This window comes from Dermochelys coriacea, chromosome 7 (assembly GCF_009764565.3).
Source record: "Dermochelys coriacea isolate rDerCor1 chromosome 7, rDerCor1.pri.v4, whole genome shotgun sequence".
Lineage (NCBI taxonomy): Eukaryota > Metazoa > Chordata > Testudines > Dermochelyidae > Dermochelys > Dermochelys coriacea.
In genome coordinates this window covers 30542379-30568692 of record NC_050074.1, presented here as the reverse complement: position 1 = coordinate 30568692, position 26314 = coordinate 30542379, and the positions used below count along the sequence as shown (strand labels likewise).

The 26314-nt window shown below is 58.3% G+C and overlaps 2 protein-coding genes across 10 annotated transcripts in view; one reads left to right on the top strand and one right to left on the bottom strand.

The window, feature by feature from the left end:
- Positions 1-26314, top strand: part of PC (pyruvate carboxylase) — a 240543-nt gene that overhangs the window by 211897 nt on the left and 2332 nt on the right. For all 9 annotated transcript variants that reach the window (XM_038408867.2, XM_043519549.1, XM_038408865.2 and 6 more), the window contains 10 exons: positions 20713-20857; positions 21460-21549; positions 22555-22776; positions 23009-23165; positions 23454-23694; positions 24052-24301; positions 24616-24860; positions 25036-25215; positions 25424-25675; positions 26089-26229. In XM_038408867.2, coding sequence (XP_038264795.1) covers positions 20713-20857; positions 21460-21549; positions 22555-22776; positions 23009-23165; positions 23454-23694; positions 24052-24301; positions 24616-24860; positions 25036-25215; positions 25424-25675; positions 26089-26229 — 1923 coding nt within the window. The remainder of the gene's footprint in view (positions 1-20712; positions 20858-21459; positions 21550-22554; positions 22777-23008; positions 23166-23453; positions 23695-24051; positions 24302-24615; positions 24861-25035; positions 25216-25423; positions 25676-26088; positions 26230-26314) is intronic.
- LRFN4 (leucine rich repeat and fibronectin type III domain containing 4) lies at positions 3924-15075 on the bottom strand. Its single transcript, XM_038408873.2, has 3 exons — positions 13893-15075; positions 8119-9517; positions 3924-5704 (listed from the first exon to the last, which is right to left on the bottom strand). Exons 2-3 carry the CDS (start codon positions 9495-9497, stop codon positions 4996-4998), a joined length of 2088 nt encoding a protein of 695 aa, XP_038264801.1. The 5' UTR covers positions 9498-9517; positions 13893-15075; the 3' UTR covers positions 3924-4995.

The following is a 26314-nucleotide window of genomic DNA, read 5'->3' as shown; positions in this document are numbered from 1 at the left end:
CCCTGAGGGTTTGTCACCACCGCTGTGGGTCAGGGGCGTGGTTTTTTCCCACCCGGCCAGCATGGCTAGACTGATCTAACTTGGAGTTGGCCTACACTTAAATCTATTTAACTTCTCGTAATAAAGCTCAAGAGGTGGCTTGATTATGGTGTCTAAACACTTAGTACTCTTTAATCTAGCAGACAGAGGCAGAACAAGAACCAGTGGCTAGAGAATAAAACCAGACACCTTCCACTGAGGAATAATGCCCCCGTGTTTCACAGTGCGGATGAAGATTCATTGGAACAAAATCCCCAGGGAAGGGGTGGATTCTCCATCTTGATGGCTTCAAACCCTAAGTGGGAGATGCTTTAGTCCAACCCAAGTTTTGGGGCTCCATGCAGGGATAACTGGGTGACAATCTCTGGCCTGGGCCATACAGGAGTTCAGCTGAGATGGTCTGAGGGGCCCTTTTGGACTTAATGTCTGTGAATCTCTGAAGTGGGCTGGATGCAAACTCCAAGGAGGGGATTGTGTAGCAGGGTGCGCAGTGGGAGTGGAGGAAGGGATGAAAGGAACAATGTGGGAACTAAGGCTAGGGAGCATCTCTGCCATGAGACCCGTCCCTGTGGGAAAACAGCCTGCGGGGCTGTTTGATGAAAGGGCAGGGTTTTGAAACACTTGAGATCTCCACACACGGTTTGATACCCTTGCAAATTGCCATGCAGGTCAGGGGGCCTGGGGTGGAGTCTGTGGTACAAATGTGGGGCTGTTCGCTCACAGAGTTCCCAATTTACAGACCCTCACCAATGTTGTGATTTTCAAGTTCACTGGCTTATTTTGCACAGAGCTAGGGTGTTAAATAGAAGCCGTTAGCTACATTAACCCAGCTTCTTGGACAGACCTAGAAATCATCTAGCGTCCCAAAGCAGGAAGTGGCCCTGAAACAGACACATGATCACAATGGCAAATTAACTGTGGTTTTTGATTGCTGGCTGAGTCGTTTCAGTTTTCCGTCTCTGGAAGGGTTCATGTTGCTAATCAGCATCCTCTAGTCCCTTTTAATTCATTTTATTTATGTATATACTGAATTATTAGGCCAGACAGAACGCTAACAACTAGGGGACCGTCTCCCACTAAGCTAAGCTAAGAAGCCCAGAATGTAAACAGAACCTGGATGGGTTTTTAATAATGTCACATGTTTGGTAAGACAATCTTGCAATTTCTCTCAGCCTGATGATTTTTGGAGCATCTGGGGCTGGCAAACTGATGATGGCAGCTCTGCCTAGTGGTTAGTCTCCTGGACTGAGACTCAGGACACCTGAATTCTATTCCCAGCTCAACCACTGGCCTGCTGGGTGGCACTGAGCAAGTCACAGTCCCTCTCCGTGCCTCAGTTTCCCCACCTGTGCAATGGAAATCATGATTCTGACCTCCTTTGTAAAGCACTTGGCGATCAAGGGATGAAAAGAGCTAGGGATTGTTATTATGATACTAGCAGCTGAAAGCCCAGGCCATCACACCGGTGTGGTAACTGGGCCAAGTAATTCACCACCTGTGCAATCTCCCTCCTTCAACCAGTGAAATTGTTGCATGCAAATTAACTGTAGAGCAAGGGTGGTGATTGGTTGAGTTACCTCTGATCTCACAATGGTCTAGAACTCTTAGTATGGCATGGATACTTACTCACTTACTCATTGCCTTACTGTGGTTGTTACAACACACGGGTGTCATTTGTCACGTCAGAATGGCTGAGAATTTAAAAGCTGGGTGGTAGCAGGCTGCAAAGCCCCGTGATGATCGAACCTGGTGATATTCTGAACCAGAAGAGCTCTCAGCCATACTTGTAGCTGCCTCCATCCCTTCACACTGACTCCACAGACAGTCTGGGCTTCCAAGTGACACTCGGACAGGTGACAATCCTGCAATCTTATTGTACAGGAGCCCTCTTTGTCTAGCTTGGAGTTTGTAGCTCTGTCTTCCCTTGTATAGAGAAAACCACAATCATTGGTGTCTGGGACAAAGACTAGATTCCTGTGCACAGTCAGACCCCTTCACTGCAGTGAGTTCTCCCGCACTGGAGTCTCTGTATCAAGATTGGACGTCTCAAAGCTGCGCTGTAGCTCGACCAGCAGATCTGGGCTGGAGGCAGGAATGGCTGTAGGAGATTCTGGGTTATACAGATCAGACGAGATGGGCAAAGGGCACTTCTGGCCTTGAAACCTATGAGCGCTGCAGGGGACGCCCACCAGCTCTTTGGGAATCTGCCCACCAGCTTCAGGCTGGGATGTGCAGACCCTTAATACCTCAAACCCACTGATCTGGGCACCTGCATTCCTGAGCCTTCTTTGACAGCCCAGTCCGAGTGTCTCCCCTAGCCCTGGGGCTTTGCAATCTAACCACCGCCCGTCTGCCAGCTCCTTTCCCCCGGCCTGGCCAAGCTCACTCGGGCCAAGGCCACAGAATTGGGTTTCATTAAGGACCCCAAAGCAGCTTGGGAAAGTCAGCACCACACCCGTGAGTCATCCCCAAACACAGACCTCCATGTCTATGCCCCACCCTCCTCTATCCATCCATCCTCCTCCACCTCCCTCCTTTCAACGCACCTCCCGCCAGCATCCTCCTTCTCCTCCCTACCCCACACCCATCCAGCCAGCCATCCTCCTTCACCTCCCTACTCCTCCCCCTCAATCCATCCATCCACCTCCCCTCAATCCATCCATCCCCCCACCTCCTTTCACCACCCCTCGATCCATCCATCCCCCTCCACCTCCCTTCCCCTCACACCCCTCAATCCACCCCTCTATCCATCCATCCCCCTACCTCCCTACACCCCTCCATATATCCATACCCATACCTCCCCCACCCCGATTTCTTTACTCCTTCCCTGACCAGCTATCTCATCCCCAGCTCCCCTTCCATTCTGCTTCCTGCTCCCAATTTCTTCCTCAGTCAGATTCCACCCTCGGCAGAGCCCATTTCATCCTGCTCTCCTCTCCACTGTTGTCATCAATGCCTGGCTTTTATCTTCCCTTGTGCTCCAAAGAGCACCTGGATGGTGGCCTGGCACACTAGGATAGGGGTGCACTGAGTGTGGGGGGTTTCTGAGTGCAGTGTGGTAGGATCACCTTTCCCAGGCATTGTGGTTGAGGAGAAGAGGTGACCCAGGTGTGACCAGTGCCTGCCTGAGTCTGCTGAGAGCCTGAGCCAACTGCTCCGAGAGGGGGACTGCCCGGGTATAATCACCACAACAACACCAGCCTGAGTCTGCCAAGAGCCTGAGACAATTGCTCCAAGTGGGGGAGCTTCCCACAATGTAACCACCACAACGACACCAGCCTGAGTCTGTCGAGAGCCTGCGCTTATCGCTCTGAGGGGAGGGGCATGGTCCCGAGTGAACGTGCACCTTTGGGATCTCACGAGAAAGGGGGGAGGGGGGAGTTAATGATCTCTCTAGGAAGGTGCATCTCTTCTGCAGCAAGACACTCTCACCTTGCCATCCCCAGCTGTGAGGAGCCCAGGAAATCTTTCACTTTCAAGGCTACAGGCTCTTTAATGTGGCTGTTGTTGCCGTGGCAATTCTTATTGCGTAGAAATGTCAAGGTCTGGAGCTGCAGCTCTCAGTCTAGCTCCCCACAGCCCCTCCCTCCATTCCAGCTCCCACAATCTCATGCCCTTGCCAGGCACCCAGTGTGGGTTGGTGACCCACAACATCACATTACACACACTCAGGGCAGCTCTCCCTTCTCAGGGCATGGGCTCGGGCTCCCGGCACATCACCACATCAGTTACACTTAGTTACAGGCAGAGTTGCTGCAGCAGGCTATTAATACAGGGATTCCCCCACCTGGTGCAGAGATGCAGCAGCCTCTGGTGTGGGGCAGAGGGCCTGTTTATATAGGGATCCCTCGCCCAGTGTTCACAAACCCATCACTCTCAGTGACTCCAGTTTATTTATTTATTTAGGCAAATGATTTTAAAAACAAAAACAAAACATAAAATACTTGGTACTGATTCCCCGTCCAGTCTGGCGCTGATTTCCCATCCAGCCCCCCAACCCAGTACCAATTCCCCATCCAGGTGCACCCTCTGTGATCCAGTCTTTGTGCCCCTTCCGGCGCCCTCTCCTATCCAGGACCCATCCCCCACTTCAATCCAGAGCCCATCCCCCATCTAGGTCCTTCTCCAATCCAGGGCCCAGCCCCCTCTTCAATCCAAAGCCCATCCCCCATCCAGGCCCTTCTCCAATCCAGGGCCCATCCCCCATCTGGGCCCCTCTCCAATCCAGGGCCCATCCCCCATCCAGGCCCCTCTCCAATCCAGAGCCCTTCCCCCATCCGGGCCCCTCTCCCATCCAGAGCCTACTCCTTGTCCAGGCACCCCCTCTCTGATCTAGGGCCCATTCCCTGTAAAGGACCCCCCCTTCTCCGTTCTAGTACCAATCCCCCATCCAAGCCCACCCCCTCTCTGATCTGGTACTGATTGCCTGTCCAGGCCCCCCTTCTCTTATCCAGCACCAATTCCCTCCAACTCCTCTTTTCCAATCTGTGTCTCACACCATGTGCATCAAGGTGGGGGCGCAAGCAGGAAGAGCCAGGGGTTTCCAGACATTCCCAGCCTCAGGTGTAAAGTCAGACCAGGTCTGATGGCAAAACCCAAACCCACCCCCAACCATGTGGGGTTCTGTCTCTGGCCAACGGGGTACTCTCCCTGGGGAAAATCCAGTGTCGGAGGGGGGCTGTTGTGCTGGCCCTGGCCTGGTGGTGTCAGATCAGGGGTCACTGCATTGGCTCAAGTGTCGCCGGGTCGGATCGGGGTTGCCACATTGGCTGGAGTGTCACCAGCTCAGAGCGGTGGTTACCGGGGTGGTTTGCACATTGCCATGTCCAGTCAGCTGTCACTACTTCCAATGGAGTGTCACCGTGTCAGCTCAGAGCCACTCCTCGCCAGGCTCAGCTCTCCCCTCCCCGGCGTTCAGCCAGCTGCTCCAGTGTGGTGCGCTCCCACCCGCCTGCGTCATACCACACTCTCCTCCAGCTCTTCCGTGCTGGCGAAAGCACCCCCCCTCTTGCCCTCCCCTTCAGCCGCACAGCTGGCCAGCATCCCGTGCACTGACTGGCTGCGCTTGGTCCACATGTTGCTCAGCCGCTTAGCATAACCATAGCAGGCGCTGGTGGAGATCTCCCCCATGTCCAACGAGCAGCTCCGCTTGGCCTTGGAGGTCCCCAGGTCTGGCGGGTTGCCCTGGCCCGCCACCACCCCCTCTGCCGTCCTGCGGTCTGGTGCCTCTTGCTGGGTGGGCTTGCCCCTCGCCCTTCGGCGCTGTGCCTTTGGCTCCCGCTGAGGCCCCCGCTGTGGCAGCATCCCGTTGGGCACCCCTGGCTGCCCACCGTTGGTCTGTGAATACATGTTGGAGACTTTGGGCATGCCAGAGTGGGCACTGCCACAGATCTTATACTTCACCATCATCACCACGGTGAAAACCAGCAGGGTCACCACAATAATGCCCCCCACAATGACCGTCAGAGTGCCCCCCAGGAAGTGGGCATGGAGCGAGTGGCAGTCCGGGTACGCTTCCTCCGTGGAGAACTGGGCACAGCCCAGCAGGTGCGTGGCAGCCAGCGAGGTGGCTGCATCATCAAAGATGGCCAGGACGCACAGATCGTAGTCCACGCCTGGGACCAGGTGCTTCAGCACAAAGTAGTGGCTGCTGGCCGGGATGATCCTGGAAGAGAGAGATTTTAGGGAGCAGAAAGGACCACTCTGAGCAGCCCCGCTGACCCGCCCCAGGCTGGGGAATCTCCCAGCCTTGCCTGCATCCAGCCCCAGATCTGCTGCTCATAACACCCAGGAGTCGAAGGAGCCTCCTGGGTCACTGAGTCCAGTCTCTGCTATCGCAGCCAACCCAACCCCTTCATAGAATCCCAGTGAGAAACATATCCAGCCCCATCTTCAAATGAGTGGGGTGTTTGCCCCCCATTGCTTCTTCTGGGAGGCTGCTCCAGACCCTCCTTTCGCTGTTGGTCACAAATCTTCTCAGCTCCAGTCTTAGTTGATTCCCGGCCAGTTTGTCCCCATTTGTCCTTGTGCCAACACTGTCCTTTAGCTTCACTAGCTCTTCTCCCTCCCTGGGCTTAATCCCCCTGGTGTGTTTTCAGAGAGCAGATCCCCTCTCAGCCTTCACCTGGACAGGCTAAACAGACCCAGCTCGCTCAGTCTCCTCTCGTAAGATCAGCTCCCCATTGCCCTGATCAGCCTGGGAGCCCGTCTCTGCACTGGCCCAGTTGGATTCATCTTTCTAGAACACGGGTGACCAGAACTGCACACAGTGTTCCCGCTGAGCTCTTCCCAGTGTCTCGCCCAGGGACATTAATGCTTCCCTACCTCAACTGAAATCACTCGCCCGAGCCAGCCTAGGATCGCTATGGTTTTTATGGTGGTTCACAGTCATCCTGTAATCAACCAACGCATTCAGCTCTTTCTCCTGCTCTGTCATTTCTGGCCAAGCGAGGGCGTCAGGGGTCCTCACCCAAACAGCTTCAACAACAGGCCTCAAGTGACTTGTGATTTGGGGGGTGCACACTTAGACTCCCAAAAGGGTTTCCAAACATTGCTCAGTACCTACCACTGACACTCAGGACCCTTTAAGGTGTTTCAAGGTGTGGCCCCCCCCAGAATCATTCGTAAGGACACATAGTTCTTATTCAGCACTTTTCATCCCTGGAGCTCAAACACTTTACAAAGGCAGTCAGTATCCTATCCCCATTTTACAGATGGGGAAACTGAGGCATGTGGGCGTCATTGGCCAGGGTCAGTCAGTGGCCAAGCCAGGAATACAATACGGGAGTTCTGAGTCCCAAGTCCAGGGCAGTAACCAACAGGCCACACTGCCTCTGGAGTGCAGACCCCACCTCACTTTTGAACAGGGACTTAAATTCCTAAGGCATGTAGGTGCTTTGGAAAAGCCTTCAGGTGCTGGGTAATCCACCCATCCCTGAGTCAGCTGTTCCAGTCATTAATCTCCCTCCTTGTTACAAATGTGGCCTCGTTTCTAGCCTCAGTTTGTCAAGCTTCAGCTCCCAGCTGTGGGGTCTTGATCTGCCTTTATTGGCTGGTTGAAGAGCCCTCTGCCTTCCAAAGTCTCCTCCCACTATAAGGGCTTTCAGACCTGGATTGAGTCACCTCTACACACAAAATAGGGGAAGGGCTTACTATCTAAATAGGCAACGAGTGGGAGGGTGAAACTGAGGCACAGAGAGGGGTGCTGTGGTAGAACCCAGGAGTCCTAGCTCCCAGTCCCCTGCCCTAACTATTAGACCACACTCCCCTCCCCCAGCAATTCTGAACCCATGTTCCCTGCATCTAGACCCACCTCGGACATTGCTGCCCTTTTTTTGCCCCCACCCCCACATATCTAGCCCCTACTCTAGCCTGAACTTTAATAGTCTCAGCCTGAACCACTGGGATGGCATGGCCTTCTCCACCCCCCGACCCCCATCGTCTGCTCCCGATGGACTTGCCGCTGCCACTCCAACAAGCTCCTGGTGTTGATTTAGCCTCCTCTGGGTTGGGACAGGGGGCTGTTTATACAGGGATCCCTCACCCAGCACTGAGATGCAGTCACCTCTGGGTTGGGGCACAGACCTGTTCATACAGGAGTCCCTGGCAGCTGCCTCTGGGCTTGGACACAGCACCCAGAACCTGGGCAGGATTGGCAGCTGAGTGCCACATGAGCAGAGAGACTAATTCACAGCTAAGCCCTCTCTCTGCTTCCCAAAAGTAGTCAGAACAACCCCAGGGCTGCTCTAACCATAAACTTCACACAGGCGTGTCCATAACGCACTGTGGCCCAGCCATGCCTCCCGCAGAATACCCATAATGCTGTGTACTATAGCCACTCCCCATGTTAGAGAAAATCCGTGATGCTGTGTGTTCCAGGCACACCCCCTTCCCTGGAGAATAATGCAATGCAATGCTATGCAATGCAATGCAGCCACACACCCCTACTCAAGGCTCTCAGTGGTCCAGTGATGTGGCTGGGGCACGACCAAGCATGGTCTCTCTTCCCAGAGCCTCCTGTGCCATGGCATCCATCCCCACCCACTCCCCCAATCTCATCCGTGCTGCGGCACCCCCTACCTGTAGATCAGAGTGTCATCCACGGTGCAGTTGTACTGGATTTGGTACATCCAGGCAGCGTGGGCCGACTTGTCTACAGTCCAGCGCACCAAGGCTGAGTCAGCTGTCACATCAGACACCTCCACGCTCCTCTCACCCATCCCCAAGTCGGTGGTGTTGGCCACTGTCTTGGTGGCAATGTCGGAGGAGCCCGGGTCATGGTGCGGCACTGGGCCACTGCTCCCATTGCCCTGATGGGGCAAAGGGATAATCTTGAGGTCCACCAGGGCTGTGGACTCACCCGCTGCATTGATGGCGATGCAGGTGTAGGGGCCGTTGTCCCGGACTGTGGTTACCAGCACATCTAAGGTGCCATTGCGGAAGGAGACGGTCCGGGAGGAATTGGAGATGATCTTGTCATCCGGTGACACCCAGTGGATCACTGGCTCGGGGTCCCCAATGGCGCGGCACTTCAGGGTGGCCCGCTGGCCCTCCAGCACCCACAGCTTGTGCGTGTGGCGGGTGATGAGGGGCGGCTCGCAGGTGAACTCCTCCTCGGGCACCGACCAGAAGTAGCGGCCGGCCACGTGGGGCGGCGAGGCGCATGTCTCCATGTCGTCCTCCCGTGCCAGCCGCCGCAGCCACAGCAGCTCACAGTTGCAATGTAGGGGGTTGCCCCCGAAGTTCAGCACGATGGTGGCAGTGTAGGGGGTGGGATTGATGACGCCTGTCTGGGAGCGGGCGAAGAGCGGGTCAGGGGGCAGGGTGTACAATCGGTTGGAGGTCATGTCCAAGCGGGACAGCTTGTAGAGCTCGGAGAACGTGCCTTCCATGATGGAGTCGATGAGGTTGTGGTCCAGGTTGAGGGTGTGCAGGTAGAGCATGCCTCGGATGCCCTCCCAGGGGACGCGGCGCAAGTTGTTGTAGGACAGGTCCAGATCCTCCAGCGTCAGCAGGAAGTCATCAAAGGCAGCAGCCGAGATGCTCACCAGCTGGTTGTTGTTGAGGATGAGGTGCTGCAAGTTGAGCATCCCGCGCAGGGCCTCCTCGCCGATCTCCATCAGCCGGTTGCTGTCCAGGTGCAGGGAACGCAGGCTCTCCAGGTCGCCGAAGGCGAAGGGCCGGATGCTGTCGATGGTGTTGCGGGAGAGGGTCAAGTCCACCAGGCCGCTCATGTTGAGGAAGTCCTGGGGCTCCAGCACACGGATGTAATTGTCGGCCAGGCGCAGCTCCACCGTGCGCCGGTCAATGTTAGCTGGGATGAAGAGCAAGCCCTTGTTGGCACACAGGGTGCTTAGTGACTCAGAGAGATTCTGGCACACACAGTGGAAGGGGCAGGAGGCAGCCCAGGACACCAGGGTCCCTGCCATCAGAAGCAGCACCAGCAGCAGGCAAGCCATGGTTGGTGGGTGGGCAGTGCCTGGGAGGCGGAGGAGAGAGGGGATCAGAGAATGGAGTGAGCCAAGAGCAGGGACATGGGGAAAAGGTGGACTAGGGGTATAGGCAGCTTGGGACATGGGGCTACACTCCTCACACCATAGCCCCACCCTGTATGTGAGCCCCACCTCCATGCCATAGCCACACCCCTGCACTGTAGCCCCAACTCCATACCACAGCCATGCCCCAGCATCATGGCTGTATGCTAGGGCGGTACCCCTGCATCAGATACCTGCCTGCCACACCATGATCACACCCCTCCGCTATAATCTCACCCCCACACCATAGCCACACCCCTTCACCAGGGCTGTACCCCCTGCACCATAATCCTGCTCCAAATTCTGTCTATAGCGCAACCCCCACCTACCATGGTCTCGTCCTGCACTGCAGCCCCACCCCCTATGGCCCCTGCACTGTAGCTCCTTTCACAAACAGTGGCCCCACCTGTGCAGTGTGGCCTGGCCCCATTTATAGTGACAGCTGCACAGAGAGGATGGGTTGCCAGCAGGCCCCCTAGTAACTGGGGTATGGCTGCTTAGGTTGAGTGGGACTGATAGGACCCCCAGAGCAGTGGGGATGGGAGGGAACACCCCATTGAGATGCCCAGGTCCGCTCCCCTGTCTTGGAGCCATCAGCTCAGGCTATCTGCAGACTCAGGCAGGTATGGCTGGGACAGCTACACCTGGGTTTTGTTTTCCAACTTTTTTCCCCAACCACAAGGATGAGAAATGGAAGCTTCAGTTCTAGTACAGTCCCATGACTCCAGGAGCTGGGGCCATAGAAAGTGCTTAGGAACTAATCCAGGGCCTATGGTCTCTGTTGTGGCCTATAGAACTGTGGTTCTGTTCTCTGCGCTCGGAGGGGAGTGAGGTCTGGCGTCTTAGAGCAGGAGGAGCTAGGAGTCAGGAGCGCTGAGTTCTATCCCAGACCTGGGAGTGGAGGGGGGTCTTCCCCACTGCTGGGTTCCCTTCCCCACCTCTAGCCTGCACTACCCATGCCAGCCATCTCCCCCAGGCTTGGATCCCTCCCAGATTCCCCGCTCCAGCCTGTGCTCCCCACGCCATCTCCTTTCCTTGCTGACAGGGTCCGTCCCCAGTCTCCCTGGCCTGTGTTCTCTGTGCAACTCACCTTTCCCCCCCATAGTCCTGCCGCCCCCACCACCACCCAGTGCCACAGACAGGGAACCAGCCAGGTTGATAGTTCAGCCACTGAATTTTTAAAGAGCTACCTGGTTCCTACATCCATCCCAGAGCCCAGCTTCCTCCCCACTGGACACAGTGCTTCATGAGCTACTTACTCCCCTCCTGCCCCACACAGCCAGGCAATTGGGAGGGGTGAAGAGAGAGGAGGGCTGAGGGGGATGAACTGTTTTTTTGGACAGCAGATATGGCTGCTACTCCTGAAGGGAGCAAGAAATCCTGGCTTCCAGCATTCCCCCCACCCCCTTCTAGCTACCAGACAGACACTATTCCCCTCCCAGATCTGGGGATAGAAGCCAGGAGTCCTGACAGGCTATGGCCCAAAGAACTTACATTCTACGTACAGTGGTTAGATCGGGAGGGGGAGTCAGGACTCCTGGGTTCTATCCCAGGTTTGGGAGGGGCAGTGGGGTGTAGGGGGGTAACGCAGAGGTGATTTGGAGCGCACCAGCACTCCATTTCCTGTGCAACATCCCAAGGGAAGTTATTGATTTAATAAGCGCCAGCATTCAGGTCACCCTGATAACGCCGGTGACATGGGCATATGATTGGCAGGGGCACGGGGGGGGGTCACGCAGGATCATCTTTCTCCAGGGCCCTGGTGCATGGATGGAGTTGCTCCAGGCTGCTTGGCTAACTATGGCTGGGGGCGTCTAGGACACAGCACTGTGCAGGGAGAACAGTTGCAGAGCTGCTGTAGAGGGACATGAAGAGCTCTGTGTAGCTTGAAAGCTTCTCTCCCCAACAGAAGTTGGTCCAATAAAAGACGTTACCTCACCCACCTTGTCTTTTTAGAGGGATCATGTCAGGGCTTCAGATAACCACTGGGTAAACCAGAAATAGCCATTTTCCCTCCCCGCCCCCTTTCCATGAGCTCCCCTCCCATCCCCCCACTTTCTGCCAACTCCACACACCCCTCATGCCCCCCCTGCATATGCCCCAGAAACAAATCCCTCAAATAATCAAAGTGGAGTTCCTACCACAGATGCTGAGACAGGAGGGGGCTAGGGGTCAGGACTCCTGGGTTCATTCCCCAGCTCTGGGAGGGAGTGTGGTGTAGCGCTAAGAACAGGAAGCTGGGAGTCAGAACTCCTAAGTCCTCCATTTCACTCAGCTCCCAACAATGAAAGAGACTAGTCAGTTTCTCTTTGCATTTCTAGTCAGTTTCGCTCTTGCCTGTGGCCTGGGCTGGATCATGGAGGCTGCAGGGGGAAGGGCCGGATAAACATATTAATAATCCTGTTTCCAGTGCATTTGAAGAAAGGCAGGGAAGAGATTTCTGGCAGTGTTTGTATTGGGCTTAGGGGGAAATCTGTGGCCAAAGAGACCCAAAAGTGTGTCTACGGGGCACCCCCATGAAGAGAATTATTGGTGTCAAAGCAGCCGCACAGATGTCAATCCAGAGTTTGCTGGGCTGGCAGATCCCTGTGTAATTCCCAAAGCAGGAGTGAGAATTACTCTCCCCATTTTGCTAAGGGGAGGCACAGAGCGACAAAGGGATTTGTCCAAGGTCAGTGGCAGAGCCGGGAATAGAACCCAGAGTCCCGAATCCTCACCTGATTTTGCTCCAAACACTATTCCCAGCTCTGGGAGGGGAGTAGGTTCTAGTGGTTAGAGCAGGGAGGGCTGGGAGCCAGGACTCCTCAATTCTATTTGCCCCAGATCCCTCATGGTCCTTTCAAAGGGAGGCACAGTTGTCATCTTCTTTGCTCTCCTGATGGTACATAAGCTCTGGCAGAGCCAGTAGAAACATAAGGGGTGGGGAGCTGTACCTGCTCCCAGGTCAGAGGGCTCAAAGACTGACTGGAGGCCTGGCTGGGAGAATATACCCAGGGAGCAGGCTTTCAGATGGAGTCTAGGGGATTGGAGTAGGGTGGCACTGGCAACCAGGACTCCTGGGTTCTATTCCTGGCTCTGGGAAAGAGGGAGGGCGAGAGACACTTGCTCTGTCTGTGCCTATTTATTTCTGGGGATCCTGTGGGTGTGAAGGAGTTAGGGTTTTGGTGTGTGCACATGGCTCTGCACGTGTTGCCAGGTGCACCCTTCTGAGTCTCTGCACGCTTATCTGAGTGTGCTTATGCATGTGCGTAGGCGTGGGCTCAATGGTGTGTATGTGCCAGCCATTGGGGGAGAGTGGTGTGTCTGTCCATGTCTCCCCCATGTCTCCACCCACTGCCAAACTGCCCCTCCCGCACCAGCCTGGGCAGCAGGATGCCCCCCGTTGGTGGGTGAGGGGAGCTGTGCTCAGCTCTGCTGTGGGTGGGGTGTCGTTCTTTGGAAGGGTGGGCTCACTACAAACAGCTGCCCCCAGCCCTGGCAGCCTCTGACTGGGATGGGGCCTGTGGTGGGGGGCAGGAAGTTGGCAGGTAACTGCTTCCTTCCACCCCCCTCAGAAACTCCTCCCCTCTGTACCCAGCCCACCCACAGGCTCTGTCCTTAGCCAGAGGGGCCAGCGATACCCCTGTTTCGGGGGGGGGTGATACTGGGAGTGTTCCTCCCCTCCCCTGCACACACCCCTCTGGTGCCCTTCAACCAGTGCTTTGACAGTTAATGAGAAACATTAAGCCCCACAGCTCCTGCCTAGCTCCCCCATCGTCCCCTCCAGCCCCCCAGCTCCTGCCTAGCTCCCCCACTGCCCTAGTCCAGCCCCACAGTTCCTGCCTAGCTCCCCCATCGTCCCCTCCAGCCCCTCAGCTCCTGCCTAGCTCCCCCATCGTCCCCTCCAGCCCCCCAGCTCCTGCCTTGGTCCCCCACCACCCCAGTCTAGCCCCCCTCCCCTCCAGCCCCCCAGCTCCTGCCTAGCTCCCCCACTGCCCTAGTCCGGCCCCCCAGCTCCTACCTAGCTCCCCCAACGTCCCCTCCAGCCCCCCAGCTCCTGCCTAGCTCGCACACAGCCCCAATCCAGCCCCCTATCCTCTGCCTAGCTTCCCTTCTGCTCCCTCGCAGCCCCTCTGCAGCCCCTCCAGGTTCCTCCCGTCCAGCCCGCAGCCACTCACCCCTCCAGGCCTTTCAGCTCCCTTCCTGGCCCCCACGTCCCTGAGCCTCCCCGCCCTCAGCCCCGTTTCAGGCCCCCACACGCCCTCCCCAAGCTCCGATCGAGCTCCTCCTCCCCAGACGCCTCCCCCCACCCGCCCCATGCGCAGCGGCCGATGCTTTTACCTTGCGCTCTGTCTCTATGGGGGGCCACGTCTCCTGTCTCCGGGCCCCCCACCCGCGCCCTGGCTCATCCCCGGGACTGCGATTCCCCCCACGCCACCTCCGCGTGTCCTTGCGGGCTGCTCACGCCCGGGGACCGGGGTCACCCCGGCCGAAGGGGCCCCCCATCCCAGCCGTCCCCCTGCCCCGGGGGGCCAGCAGGCCCCTCTCTCCCCTGGCGGCTCCCCTCCGCTGCGGCGCGGCTCAACTTGTGCCGGGCTTGCGGTGACATGAACGGGGAGACGCGTGTGCGGCCAGATCCGAGCGCCCTCCACGGCTAGCAGCCCCCCGCAGCACCAGCACAGACACCCCCCGCATCGACGGACGCCTGGGTTCTCTCCACCGGCGGCGTGGCGGGGGCAATCGATATTATCCAATCCGGTTATATATCCGAGGGGGGTTGGACATGCACACTCTGGGGGGCACCCCCTCTGCCCCCCGGACGCCTGGGTTCTATCCACCTGGGGTCCAATCCGTGTTGTCCAATCCAGTTATAGCTCCAGGCAGGGGGTTACATACACTTCCTAAGGGCCCCCTCTCCGCTCCCCGGACGCCTGGATTCTGTCCCCCGGCAAGGCGGGGGGGAGGGGTCCAATCCGTTTTCAATCCAGTATCCGGGCGCGGGCTAGATCCACTCTGGGAGCACTCGCCGGACGCCTGGGTTCTATCCGCCGGGGGTTGGGTGCAGTCCGTGCTGTCTAATCAAGTTATACATCCGGGAAGGGGGGATGGTCACCCCCAGCACTGAGCCTCCGGACGCCTGGGTTCTATTCACGGGCGGTCATTGTGAATAAGGTCCGCTGACATCTCCAGGCAGTGGGGACGCAGCCTCCCGGATGCCTGGGTCCCATCCGCTTTCGCATTCAGGGGTGCGATCTCTTTATAGCTCGGTCCCAGGCAGGGGACAGCCCACCCCCACCCCGTCTCTGTCTCCCGGACTCCTGGGTTCTATTCCAAACTCGCCACACGCCCGGGTTCTCTCGCCCGCAGCGGCCGGGCTCCCCGGGGCCCCTCCCCACCCCACCCCCGCCTTGGGTCCGGTTCTGGGGCGCACGGGTCCGCTGGGGGTGAAGGGGCATCGGCTGCCCCCCGCCCCCGCACGCCGATCCGCAGCGTCCTGGCGCCGAGCCCCAAACCCCAGCGCCGCGCCCCCCCCTCGCAGACGGCGGCGGGAGGTGGGAACCGCGCGCGCCCTCCGGTCCCTGCCCGGACGCCGGAGCTGTGCCGCGGGGTGGGGGATGGGAGGGCTGCTCCGAGGATCCTCCCTCCCCTCCCCGCACGGCGCCGGCTCTGCCCCTTCCCGGCTGGCGGGGGGGGGTGCATAGTTCCTCTGTACCGTGCGGGGGGGGTCTGTCAGCTGAGGGGGGAGGGGGCAAGGCTTGGTAGGGGGTGCATGGTTCTTTTCCAGCAGGATGCGGGGCGGGGGGGAATCAAATCAGCAGGTGGAGAAAGGGGACTGGGAGCTGGTGGGATAGGGCAGGTGGGGGTGGGCTGGCTGATGCATGAGCCCCATACACCAGGATGGGGGAGGTGGCAGCTGGGGGGCAAGAGTGGGGTGAGGCGGGGAGGGGAGTTGGCAGCTTGAGCTAAAGGGGAGGGGAGGCTGGTGCAAGGTCCCCTTTCACTGGGGAGGGGGCAGGGGATGTTGCACTGTCACCGTACATCAGGAGGGGGGTCAGAAGGGAGAGGGGGGTGCAGGGCTGGCAGCTGGAGCTGGGGGAAGAGAGGGATGGGGAGTGGAGGCTGGTGCCGGTCCCCATATACCAGGATGGGGGGGTTGTCAGCTGGACTTGGGGGGGTGGGAATGGTGGTACATGGTCCCTTTTCACCAGGTGAGGGGCTGAGGGCGCTGATGCCTGGTCCCAGCTGCAGATGGGGAGTGGAGGCTAATGGTTAGAGCAGGGACAAAGGGAATCAGAATCACACTTCCAATCACAAAAACAGAACCCAGGAGTCCTGGTTCCCAACCCCTTCTACTCTAACTACTAGTTTCGCCCCCATCTCAGAATGGGCAATAGAATCCTGATTCCTAGCCATGCTGTGCTCTAACCACTAGACCTTACTGCCCCCCTTCCAATACCCTGTAATGCCCGGCTGTTTGCTGCCGCCTCAATCTCCAGTACAGGGAGCTGGGCTTTCCCTCAAGGTTTGTAGCTTCCTGACTCCTGTCACAATTCACATTTCTAAGGCTGGAGTTTATGAGCTGCAGAGCCCGGGGTCCCTGTCCTGTCCTGGGGACCAGACAGCCCAGCAGTTCTGTGCTATGGACAAACTTCACAAATGCCCCCTGCAGACCTTGAAGCTGGGATGGCAGGGGATTAGGGGTCAACACTTAGGTGCACTGGCAGAGCAGGGTGTGGGGGGAGCCCAGGGCAGGGCATTGCAAGTCAGGACTGAGGGGCATCGGCAGAGCTGTGCAGGGGAAGGCACTCTCTGCCAGCCCCCCCCAGTGAGTGCTGACTTATGCCAGCTGGGGCTCTGAGTTTTTCTCCTCTCTGCCAGATGCTGAACAGATGTTCACTTTGGCGAACAGGGGCAAGGTTAGGCCTGGGTGTGATGGGGATTACAGCGGGGGGGTGATGAGGGGGTTTCTGTTTAAGAGGTTTAAGATGGGGTTAGATGATACTGTGGGGAAGGGGACACACCACTGCCCCCTACTGAGCAGAATTGCAATTGCTCAAACTTACAGGAGTTGGATCTAGTGGTTAGAGCCATAGTGACTCAGAGTTAGGATTCCTGGGTTCTAGCCCCAACTCTGTGAGGGGAGGGGAGTCGAGTGGAGTCTAATGGTTGCAGGGCTAGGAGCTAGGACCCCTGGGTTCCATCCCCAGCTCTGGGAGGGGAGAGTGCTGTTATGAGTTGGGGGGGCTAGTAGTCAATATCTGCAAGGGAAGGGCTCAGAGCCCCATCACTGAGGGACATTCACTCCTAGAGCTCTGGGGACCTGATTGAAGGGGACAGCCCTACCATGGGGTGAGGAATTAGATGGGAACTGAGGGCATAGCACCCTCTCTGAAACCTCCTTCAGCCAAGAGCCTCCTGCTCCAAGGCCCTTCTCCCTGCACCTAGCTTATGTTCTTCCTTCATTAACTGCTGAGCACCCTAATTGATTAATTAATTAATGACGAAATGCAGCAAGAGTAGAGGGTGGGAAGGAACTTAGCTTAGACTTCGCTCCCACTGCGGGACTGACTGGGTAAGGGGGGAGGAAGTCAGGAAATGGGGTATGGGGTCTTTCCCCTGTAGGGGGTGCTGGCTATAATGCAGTCTCAGGGCAGAGGAATAGGCTGGCTGGGAGGGCTGGGAATGGGGAGGGATCCCTGTATAAACAGCCCCCATGCCCAACAATGCTTTGGTCCCTTTTGCCTTTCAAACCCAGCTTCAGCCCTCTGTGCCACCCTGAACTTCCATGAGGCTCAGCCTCCTGCTACCCCCCACCAAGAGCTCTGGGGAAGGAACCCATATATAGGGCTATGATTACATTTGCCGAGACCAGCCCACTCTGGGGCTGCTAATGAGCTATTAGCGGGATACAGAATCTCATCCAGGAGTCCTGGATTTGGTACCTCCTTAGCTGACTGGCCAGGGAAGTTATTACCCAGAATCATAGAAGGGAATGATGTCTGGAGGTTAGAGCGGGGGCGCAGCGTTGCCGGTTCTAGCCCCATCTCTGGGAGGAGAGGGGCGTCTAGTGGGTTGGAGGGAGCAGGGGCTGAGAATCCAGGTCTCCTGGGGTCTATCCCCTGCTCTAGGAGAGAAATGGGGGTCTCTAGCAGGTTGGGGGGTGCTGGGAGTTTGGACTCCTGGGTTCTATCCCTACCTCCTAGCAGCTCAGAGTGCAGCAGGCATTATTTGAAGTGTGGATCAGCTGTTCTGCTGCCCTCTGCTGGAGAGAATCAGCCCTGCGCCGCGTATGTGGCAAAACTTCCCAGCTCTGCTATTTTGCCTTGGGGTTTTTTTGAGTTCATGGTTTTCCCATCTCTCCATTTAAAAACTACAGCAAGGCTGCCAGGTACGTAGTGAGTCGGCACAGAGCTGGGAATAGAGCCCAGGAGACTGGTCTCCTGGGAATCAGGTGGTGGGTAAGGTAGCAGCAGAGGCCCCTCTGTGGGCAGCCGTGGGGGAGCCCAGCTGCCGACATCATTATTTGGGCCTTAACACTGGAGTGAACAGAAGAAGCGCAGCATCTCTGCAGCCATGGCGCGGCTCCTGCGGGCAAAGGAGCTGGCATATGGGCACTGAAAGGAGGGCACAGGATGCCAGGTGCAGTGCCCTTCCCCCCATCCCTGGGTGATGGCATTGAGGAGGGCGATCAGTTCTCAGCAGGATAATTATCCCTGATGAAGGCCTTGCCCCCAACCATGCTACCAGGAGCCTGTTAGCTTCTCAGCGTGCAGTGCCAGGCGCCAGGATCGCTGGCCGTGGCCGGAGGAAGCTGTTTCAGGACCTCAGCAGCACATTAAATAACGGAGTTGCTGGGAGAGGAGGGGTTTGCTCACAGGGGGCTCAGCGTGGTTTTCGCAGGTCAGGTCAGGGTCACCATGGCAGAGTGGGATATGGAGGTGCAGAGGAGGGACAAGGCAGGCTGAGGGTCATGCATCAGAGATGGGGATGGAACCCAGGAGTCCTGGTTCCCACCCCCATCCCTCGCTCAACCATTAGACTCTACTTCTCTTTCAGAGCGAGGGAACCCAGACCCAGGTGTCCTGATCCCATTCCCTAACCGTATCCCCTGCACTAGCCCACTAGACCTCCCCTCGCTTCCAAGAGCTGGGGCTAGACCCTCCGTTTCCCCTTCTGTGTAAAGGGGTGTGTGAGAGAGGCACTGCCCTCTGCTGGCTAGATTCAGTCCTGCATCTTTTACTGCTTCCAGCCTATCCTGTGATTGTGTGCCTATGAAAGCAAGAGGGTTCACCTTGAACTCAAGGCTAGGCTCCTAGGGAGTCTAGCATGCCCTGCCCCAGTGTTTATGGGGCTGGAGATCCCAGTGTAGCTGCTGACCCCTGAGCCCCCACTCTGCAATACCCAGATCCCCCATTGCACCCCCACGACCCATCTGTGCTCTGCCCTTCCCCAAGCAGCAGCTGTTCCGTCCAGCCCATGAGACACAGTCCAACTCCCCAGAGCCTAATCCCTCTTGACATCTCTGACAATGCTCAGGGGGGCTCAGCTTACTCCAGCCTTTCCCATCCAGCAGCCAGTCCCCATTTTCCCCCTCAATGCACAAGCATGAACCTGGTAGCTGCCCCTCCCCAGCCCTTGGACACAAGCAGCTGGACAGCTGTGCTGCTGCAAATAGAACCCAGGCATCCTGCCTTCCACCACCTGTTCCCCCCCCATCTAACCATTAGATGCCACTCCTCTCCCAGGGCCAGGAATAGAACCAGGAGTCCTGGTTCCCAGCCTCTTCTTTCCACCTCCCCATATTTCTAACTACTAACCTCCCAGAGCAGAGGACTCAGGAGTCCTGACTCTCTGCACGCTCTGCTCTAACCCACCAGACTATGCTACCATTGTCACATCTTGTACTAGATGGGCCTCGATCTGTCATTAGATTTGTTAGCAGTATTTGCAGCGTGATGAGAGCTGATTGGCTGGGAGCAGGGAGAACTGAATTAAATCATAGAATCATAGGACTGGAAGGGACCTTGAAAGGTCATCTAGACCAGGCCCCTGCACTCAAGACAGGACTAAATATTATCTAGATCCAGGGCCGGCTCCAGGCACCAGCTTTCCAAGCAAGTGCTTGGGGCGGCAATCAGAATGGGGCGGCAGTCTGTGTCCCGCAGCAGCAATTTGGCAGCAGCTCTGCCGCTCTTCCCACCGCAGTGGCAATTCAGCGGCAGCTCTGCCGCTCTTCCCACTGTGGTGGCTTTTGGGCGGCAGCTCCGCCGCTCTTCCGGGGGCAGCGGCAATTCGGTGGCAGCTCCGCCGCTCTTGTGGCAGCAGCAGTTCGGCAGCGACTGCTTGGGGGCGGCAAAATTGGTAGAGCCGCCCCTGTCTAGACCATCCCTGACAGGTGTTTGTCCAACCTGCTCTTAAAAATCCCCAATAATGGAGATTCCACAAGCTCCCTAGTCAGTTTATTCCAGTGCTTAACTACCCTGACAGGAAGTTTTCCTAACAACCAACCTAAACCGCCCTTGCTGCAATTTAAGCCCATTACGTCTTGTCCTATCCTCAGGGGTTAAGGAGAACAATTTTTTCCCCTTCCTTCTTGTAACAACCTTTTACGTATTTGATTCAAAGAGAGTAAGAGGCTTTAATAACCAGCTACACAGGCGTTGCTTCTCCTCTGGAGCACCTTGCCTGGTATATCTTACCCTGGCATCAGGCCAGGACATAATCCCTTGGGGAAGGAAGGTGGCACTGATTCACTAACACTGGGGCAGCTGCCCCACCTCAGAGCAATCAGCTCAGGCTCCCTGCAGACTCAGGCAGCATCCCTGTGTCAGTAACAATCAGGGCAACTCCGTCCCTCTCGGAGCCTCAGGCCTGGTCTGCACCTAAAATTTAGCTCAACCTAGCTAACTCGGTGAGGGGAGGGGTGACAAAATTCACATCCCGGGGAAAGGTAGTTATGCCAACCAAAGCCCCAGAATAGACAGCGCTAGGTCTCATCTTCTCCATCCTAGCATCCAGCTCTGGGTCCAGGCTTGCTGGGTCCACGTGAGGAAGGGCTAATGCCTTGGGTTCTTGAGCGGGGGGGGAGCTCCCCCCCCTCCGGGATTTAACACACGGGATGCCAGAGCCATGGTGATAGCCTGTTACTGTTTGTTCCCAGACCAACATCCCCTTCCTGCAGAATGTGCTGAGCAATGACCAGTTCCTGCGGGGCACGGTGGACACACAGTTCATCGATGAGAACCCTGAGCTCTTCAATCTGCGCCCGGGCCAGAACAGGGCCCAGAAGCTGCTACATTATCTGGGTACAGGCTCCAAGCTGGGACTATAGACCCAGGCCAATGGGTGGGATCCCCAGCCAGGACCATGGGGTTGGACCCTGAGCAGGGTCCCTTTCCAGTACTGTGGGGTTAGGCCCAATGTATGGGGTCCCCATCTGGTACCACAGGGCCATGGGCTAGCTCTGTGGGGTCAGAGCCATGGGCGGGATTCTCCAGCTGGTACCATGAGGTCCGGCCCTGGGGCAGGATCCCCAACTGGTACTGTGGGGTAGGCCCAGAAGGCAGGAGCCCCCCCCAGAAGGCAGGATCCTCAGCTGGTACTGTGGGTTGGGGCCATCTGTGGGGTGCCTGTCCAGTACTGCGGGATCAGCCCCAGGGGGCGGAATCCCCATCCAGTACCACAGGTCAGGGCCATGGGTATGATGTCCATCCCATACCATGGCGTCAGGCTCAGGGCTGGGATCACCAGCTGATTCTGTAACATAAGGGCCATGGGTGGGCTCTCTGGCTGGTACTGTGTGGTGGGCCCCAGGTCGGGATCCCCAATTGGTACGGCGGGGGCGGGATACCTGGCCCAGGCCGTGTGTCATGCATTGTGCTCTCTAACTCTGACATTCTCTCTCCAGGCCACGTGATGGTCAACGGCCCCACCACACCCATCCCTGTCAAGGCCCGCCCATCCCCCATTGATCCTGTCGTGCCCACTGTGCCTTTGGGTGAGTCCCTTCCTCTCCAGCACCTCCCACATGCTGGGTCTGCTGCCCACAGGGCCCCTCCCCTGCACTATGGCCCCATCACACTCCATTCCCCATGGATGGGGGGGGCAGGATGCCTGGGTTCCCTGTGCCACGTGCCCTCCCTTCTGCCCTTGTGGCTGGACTCCACTTCCTCCCCCACTCCCCGCTCCAGGAGTCAGGGCCTTTCTCTGCCCTGTTCTTCCCTTCGGAGGGCAGAGGGTTCTAGTGGGTTGGCGCGGGGAGGGCTGGGAGTCAGCGCTCCCAGTTTGGTGGCTGCCTGCCCCATTTGCCAGGCTGCCCAGCAAATCATTAGCTGTGCTGTATTCTGCTCCAGCCTGCTCCGCGGCCCAGGGAGGGAGCACTTAGGGGTCTATCAGCTCAAAACGGATTTAACAGGCTGCTTGGGAGAACCTTAATGAGCTGTAAGCCACTGTTGTTCATTCTCTTAATGCCTGGTTCAGGCTGAGGATTAGCGGCTGACAAAGAAATAAACTGCGATAATAGGCCGACGTGGCTGCAATCCTGGCTAATTAAAGCCAGCCCTGCGCATCGGTCACACGCATGCTGGGAACCTCAGGCCCACGGCTCAGCTGTCCAATCCATTTCATGGAGTTGGTTCCAGGCTAGTTGCAGTCAGAAAAGATTTACCAGGCATCAGCCCCACAGAGCACGTCATGTACAGGGATCCCTGGCCCGGTGCTGAGATGCAGCCGCCTTTGGGGTGGGGCGCAAGGGCTGTTTATTCAGGGATCCCTCTCCTGGCACCCTCTAGCATCATGCTAGGGTCAGCCACTGACTGTAAGGGAGAGCACCCCCTATTGCGTCCGCACCCCACTCCTTGCAGCACAGCGCCCCTAGCGCCAGCTGTGCTGAGTGTAAGTGACTCCTCCCAGGCTAAGCAACGACACCCTGGGGGGCTGCAGGGAGCCGTGTAGGGGTCTCTCTGCGACCCTACAGCAATGATATCTGCCCCGTGCTTTTCAGGTGACCCCCCTACTGGCTTCCGAGATATCCTGCTCCAGGAGGGTCCCCAGGGCTTTGCCAAGGCCGTGCGGCAGCACCGTGGGCTGCTGCTCATGGACACGACCTTCCGGGATGCTCACCAGTCCCTGCTGGCCACCCGCGTCCGCACACATGACCTCAAGAAGATCTCGCCCTTCGTGGCTCACAACTTCAACAACCTCTTCAGCATTGAGAACTGGGGAGGTAAGAGCAGGACATGGGGCCTTTCCACTCTAGGGGGCGCTGGCTCTGATCCAGCCCCAGGGTGGGGGGCTGGCTGGCCCCGGGGGGGGGTGGGGAATGGGACATAGGCCTTTCCCCTCTAGGGAACATCCACCATGGGTTTGGGGGGAGGGGCAGGGCTGAGGGAAGAACTTGTGGGTAACACTGGCGGAGGCAGGTCACACATACTCACCTCTCTGCCCCACCCCACCAGGTGCCACGTTTGACGTTGCCATGCGCTTCCTATATGAGTGCCCGTGGCAGCGGCTGCAGGAGCTCCGTGAGCTCATCCCCAACATACCCTTCCAGATGCTGCTGCGGGGGGCCAACGCCGTGGGGTACACCAACTACCCCGACAACTCCGTCTTCAAGTGAGCTGGCGGGGTGGGCTAAAAGGGCATCAGCCGGGCTGGGCAGATGGTGGCTCAAGCCTGGGACACCAGAGAGCCTTGGGGTAGGATTGAGGGTCAGGACTTCAGACTCCCCAGGGGAGGGAGTGAGAAAAGGGGGTGGGATTCCAGAGTCGCCTGGCTGACTCACCCTGATGCCAGACCTGAGGGGTGGGTCAGCAGGGATAACTCTACATGGGGGGGCCTGGCACCCAGTCCCCATGGGGATCCTTCTCCCCCAGGACTCACCGGGTGACCCTGGTCCCCCAGGTTCTGTGAAGTGGCAAAGGAGAACGGCATGGACATCTTCCGGGTCTTTGACTCCCTCAATTACCTACCCAACATGCTGCTGGGGATGGAGGCGGCAGGGCAAGCCGGGGGAGTGGTGGAGGCCGCAATCTCCTACACGGGAGACGTGGCCGACCCCACCCGCACCAAATACACACTGGAATACTATGTCCAGCTGGCCGAGGAGCTGGTGAAAGCTGGGACGCACATCCTCTGCATCAAGGTACCTAGGGGACCCGAGGACTGGGGTAGCCGGGGACTGCAGGTGGGGGCACTGGCAGCACTGGGGAGCAGAGCCCAGGGGGACCCACAGCTCAGGACATCATGGACTGAGATGCCACCCTTTGGGGGGCATCATGGCACTGGGGAGGGTGTCCAGAGCTTGCTCGCCCTGTCATACTTGCCTCCTCATCCCCTCCTGCCCCAGCCTTCCCCCCTCCACTCCCACAGCCCCTGCCCTCGTCTCTGCCCCCCCCCACAGCTGGTTCCCTCTGCACCTTCTCTGCTCCCTACCCCGTTCACCCTTCCCACCCTCCCCTTGTTCCTGCCCCCCCACGCTCAGCCCTTTTCTCCCTTGCAGGACATGGCTGGGCTGCTGAAGCCGCGCGCCTCGGAGCTGCTGGTGGGGGCACTGCGCCAGCGCTTCCCCGAGATGCCCATCCACATCCACACCCACGACACCTCTGGGGCGGGTGTGGCCTCTATGCTGGCCTGCACCGCCGCCGGCGCTGACATCGTCGACGTGGCCGTGGACGCCATGTCCGGCATGACCTCGCAGCCCAGCATGGGCGCCTTGGTGGCCTGCACCCGGGGCACCAGCCAGGACACAGGTACCAGCCGCAGGAGCCAGGGCCCCCGGGCGCTACGCCTGGCTCTGGGAGGGGAAGGGGATCTAGTGCTTAGAGCAGGGAGGGCGCAGAGTCAGACAAGGCATCTGTCCCGATCCAGTCTAAAAACATCATGAGATGGGCTAGGGCAAAGAGCGAGGAGGCATGGCCCAGTTCTGCCCCCATGCTCTCTGGAGCTGAGATATCAGGGTGGTGGATCATCCCAGAGCCCCGCCTCTGTCCCACTCACCAGGGTGGGCCAAGTCCGACCCCTGCAGCCCGGACGAGCCCCATCTCCTCCCTCTCCCCTCCCTCAGGCATCCAGATGGAGAAGGTGTTTGACTACAGCGAGTACTGGGAGATGGCGCGGGGCCTTTACGCCGCCTTCGACTGCACAGCCACCATGAAGTCGGGCAACGCCGACGTGTACGAGAACGAGATCCCAGGTGGCCAATACACCAACCTGCACTTCCAGGCCCACAGCATGGGGCTGGGCAACAAGTTCAAGCAGGTCAAGAAGGCCTTCGTCGAAGCCAACAAGCTGCTGGGGGATCTCATCAAGGTCAGAGTCCTCCACAGACCTCTAGAGCTGCCAGCTCTGATCCCGCCCAGGGGGCCTGGCTGGCTTGGGAGGGTGGGGAATGGGACATAGGGTTTTGTCCCCTCTAGGGGGCGCCACTTCTGACCGGCCCCAGGACGGGGACCTGCCTGCACTGACCCATCTCCCACTCATGCAGGTGACACCGTCATCGAAGATTGTGGGGGACCTGGCGCAGTTCATGGTGCAGAACAACCTGTCGCGGCAGGAGGTGGAGGCCATGGCAGACGAGCTCTCCTTCCCGCTCTCCGTGGTGGAGTTCCTACAGGGCTACATTGGGATCCCCTACGGGGGCTTCCCTGAGCCCTTCCGCTCCAAGGTGGGGCTGAGCAATGGGTGGGGTGGGGCTGCAGGGGAATCCCGGGCATGTGGGGGGCAGGGCTAGATCATGTTCCTCTGCTGGGACCTTCCTGAGCCCTTTCACTCCAAGGTGAGCCATGGGGACCACGAGGCGGGCGGTATCCCCTTCCCTGGGCTCTCATAGCTCCAGCCCCCCCAGTATGGAATCCTGATGCTCTCCCTCCCAGGTGCTGAAGGACCTGCCCCGCATTGAGGGGCGCCCAGGGGCCTCGCTGCCTGCCCTGGACTTCCAGCAGCTGGAGAAGGAGCTGCGCACGCGGCACCAGGAAGAGGAGATCACCCCTGAGGACGTGCTCTCGGCCGCCATGTACCCCAAGGTGTTCGACGAGTTCAAGGAGTTCACAGCCACCTTTGGCCCCGTCGAAAGCCTCAACACCCGCCTCTTTCTGGAGGGGCCCAAGATCGCCGAGGAGTTCGAGGTGTGGGAGTCAGGGTGGGAGGGGCCAGACCCGGGTTGGGAGACCTGGACCCTGGGCTGCACAGGGGAAAGATAAGGCTCTGGGGGGGCTGGTTGGACCTGGGAGTAGGGGTCAGGGGAGCCTGAGGAGAAGTTTGAGGCAGGAAGGTTGGAGATTGTGGGAAATAGGGTTAAGGGAGACTATCAAGCCCTATGTTTGGGGGGGCCTTTGGGATCAGCGGGGCACTGGGAGGAGTTCCAGGTCAGGCAGCTCCCCATTCTCGGAGTGATCAGCTCAGGCTCTTTGCAGACTCAGGAAACATCACGGTGTCAGTTATGCTCAAGGCAGCGTCCCTCCCCCAGAGCGATTGATTCCAACTCTCTGCAGACCCAGGAAGCCCTGGGGACCTCACCACTCTCCGTCTCCCCCTGCAGGTGGAGCTGGAACGTGGCAAGACCCTGCACATCAAAGCCCTCGCGCTGGGAGACCTGAACCGGGCTGGCCAACGTGAGGTCTTCTTCGAACTCAATGGGCAGCTGCGCTCCATCCTGGTCAAGGACACACAAGCCATGAAGGTGCCAAAGGGGTAGATACTGGGCTGGAAGAGCCTCTGGGTCTGATGTTGTGGGCTGGGCCCATGGTTCTGACCCGATCTAAGGC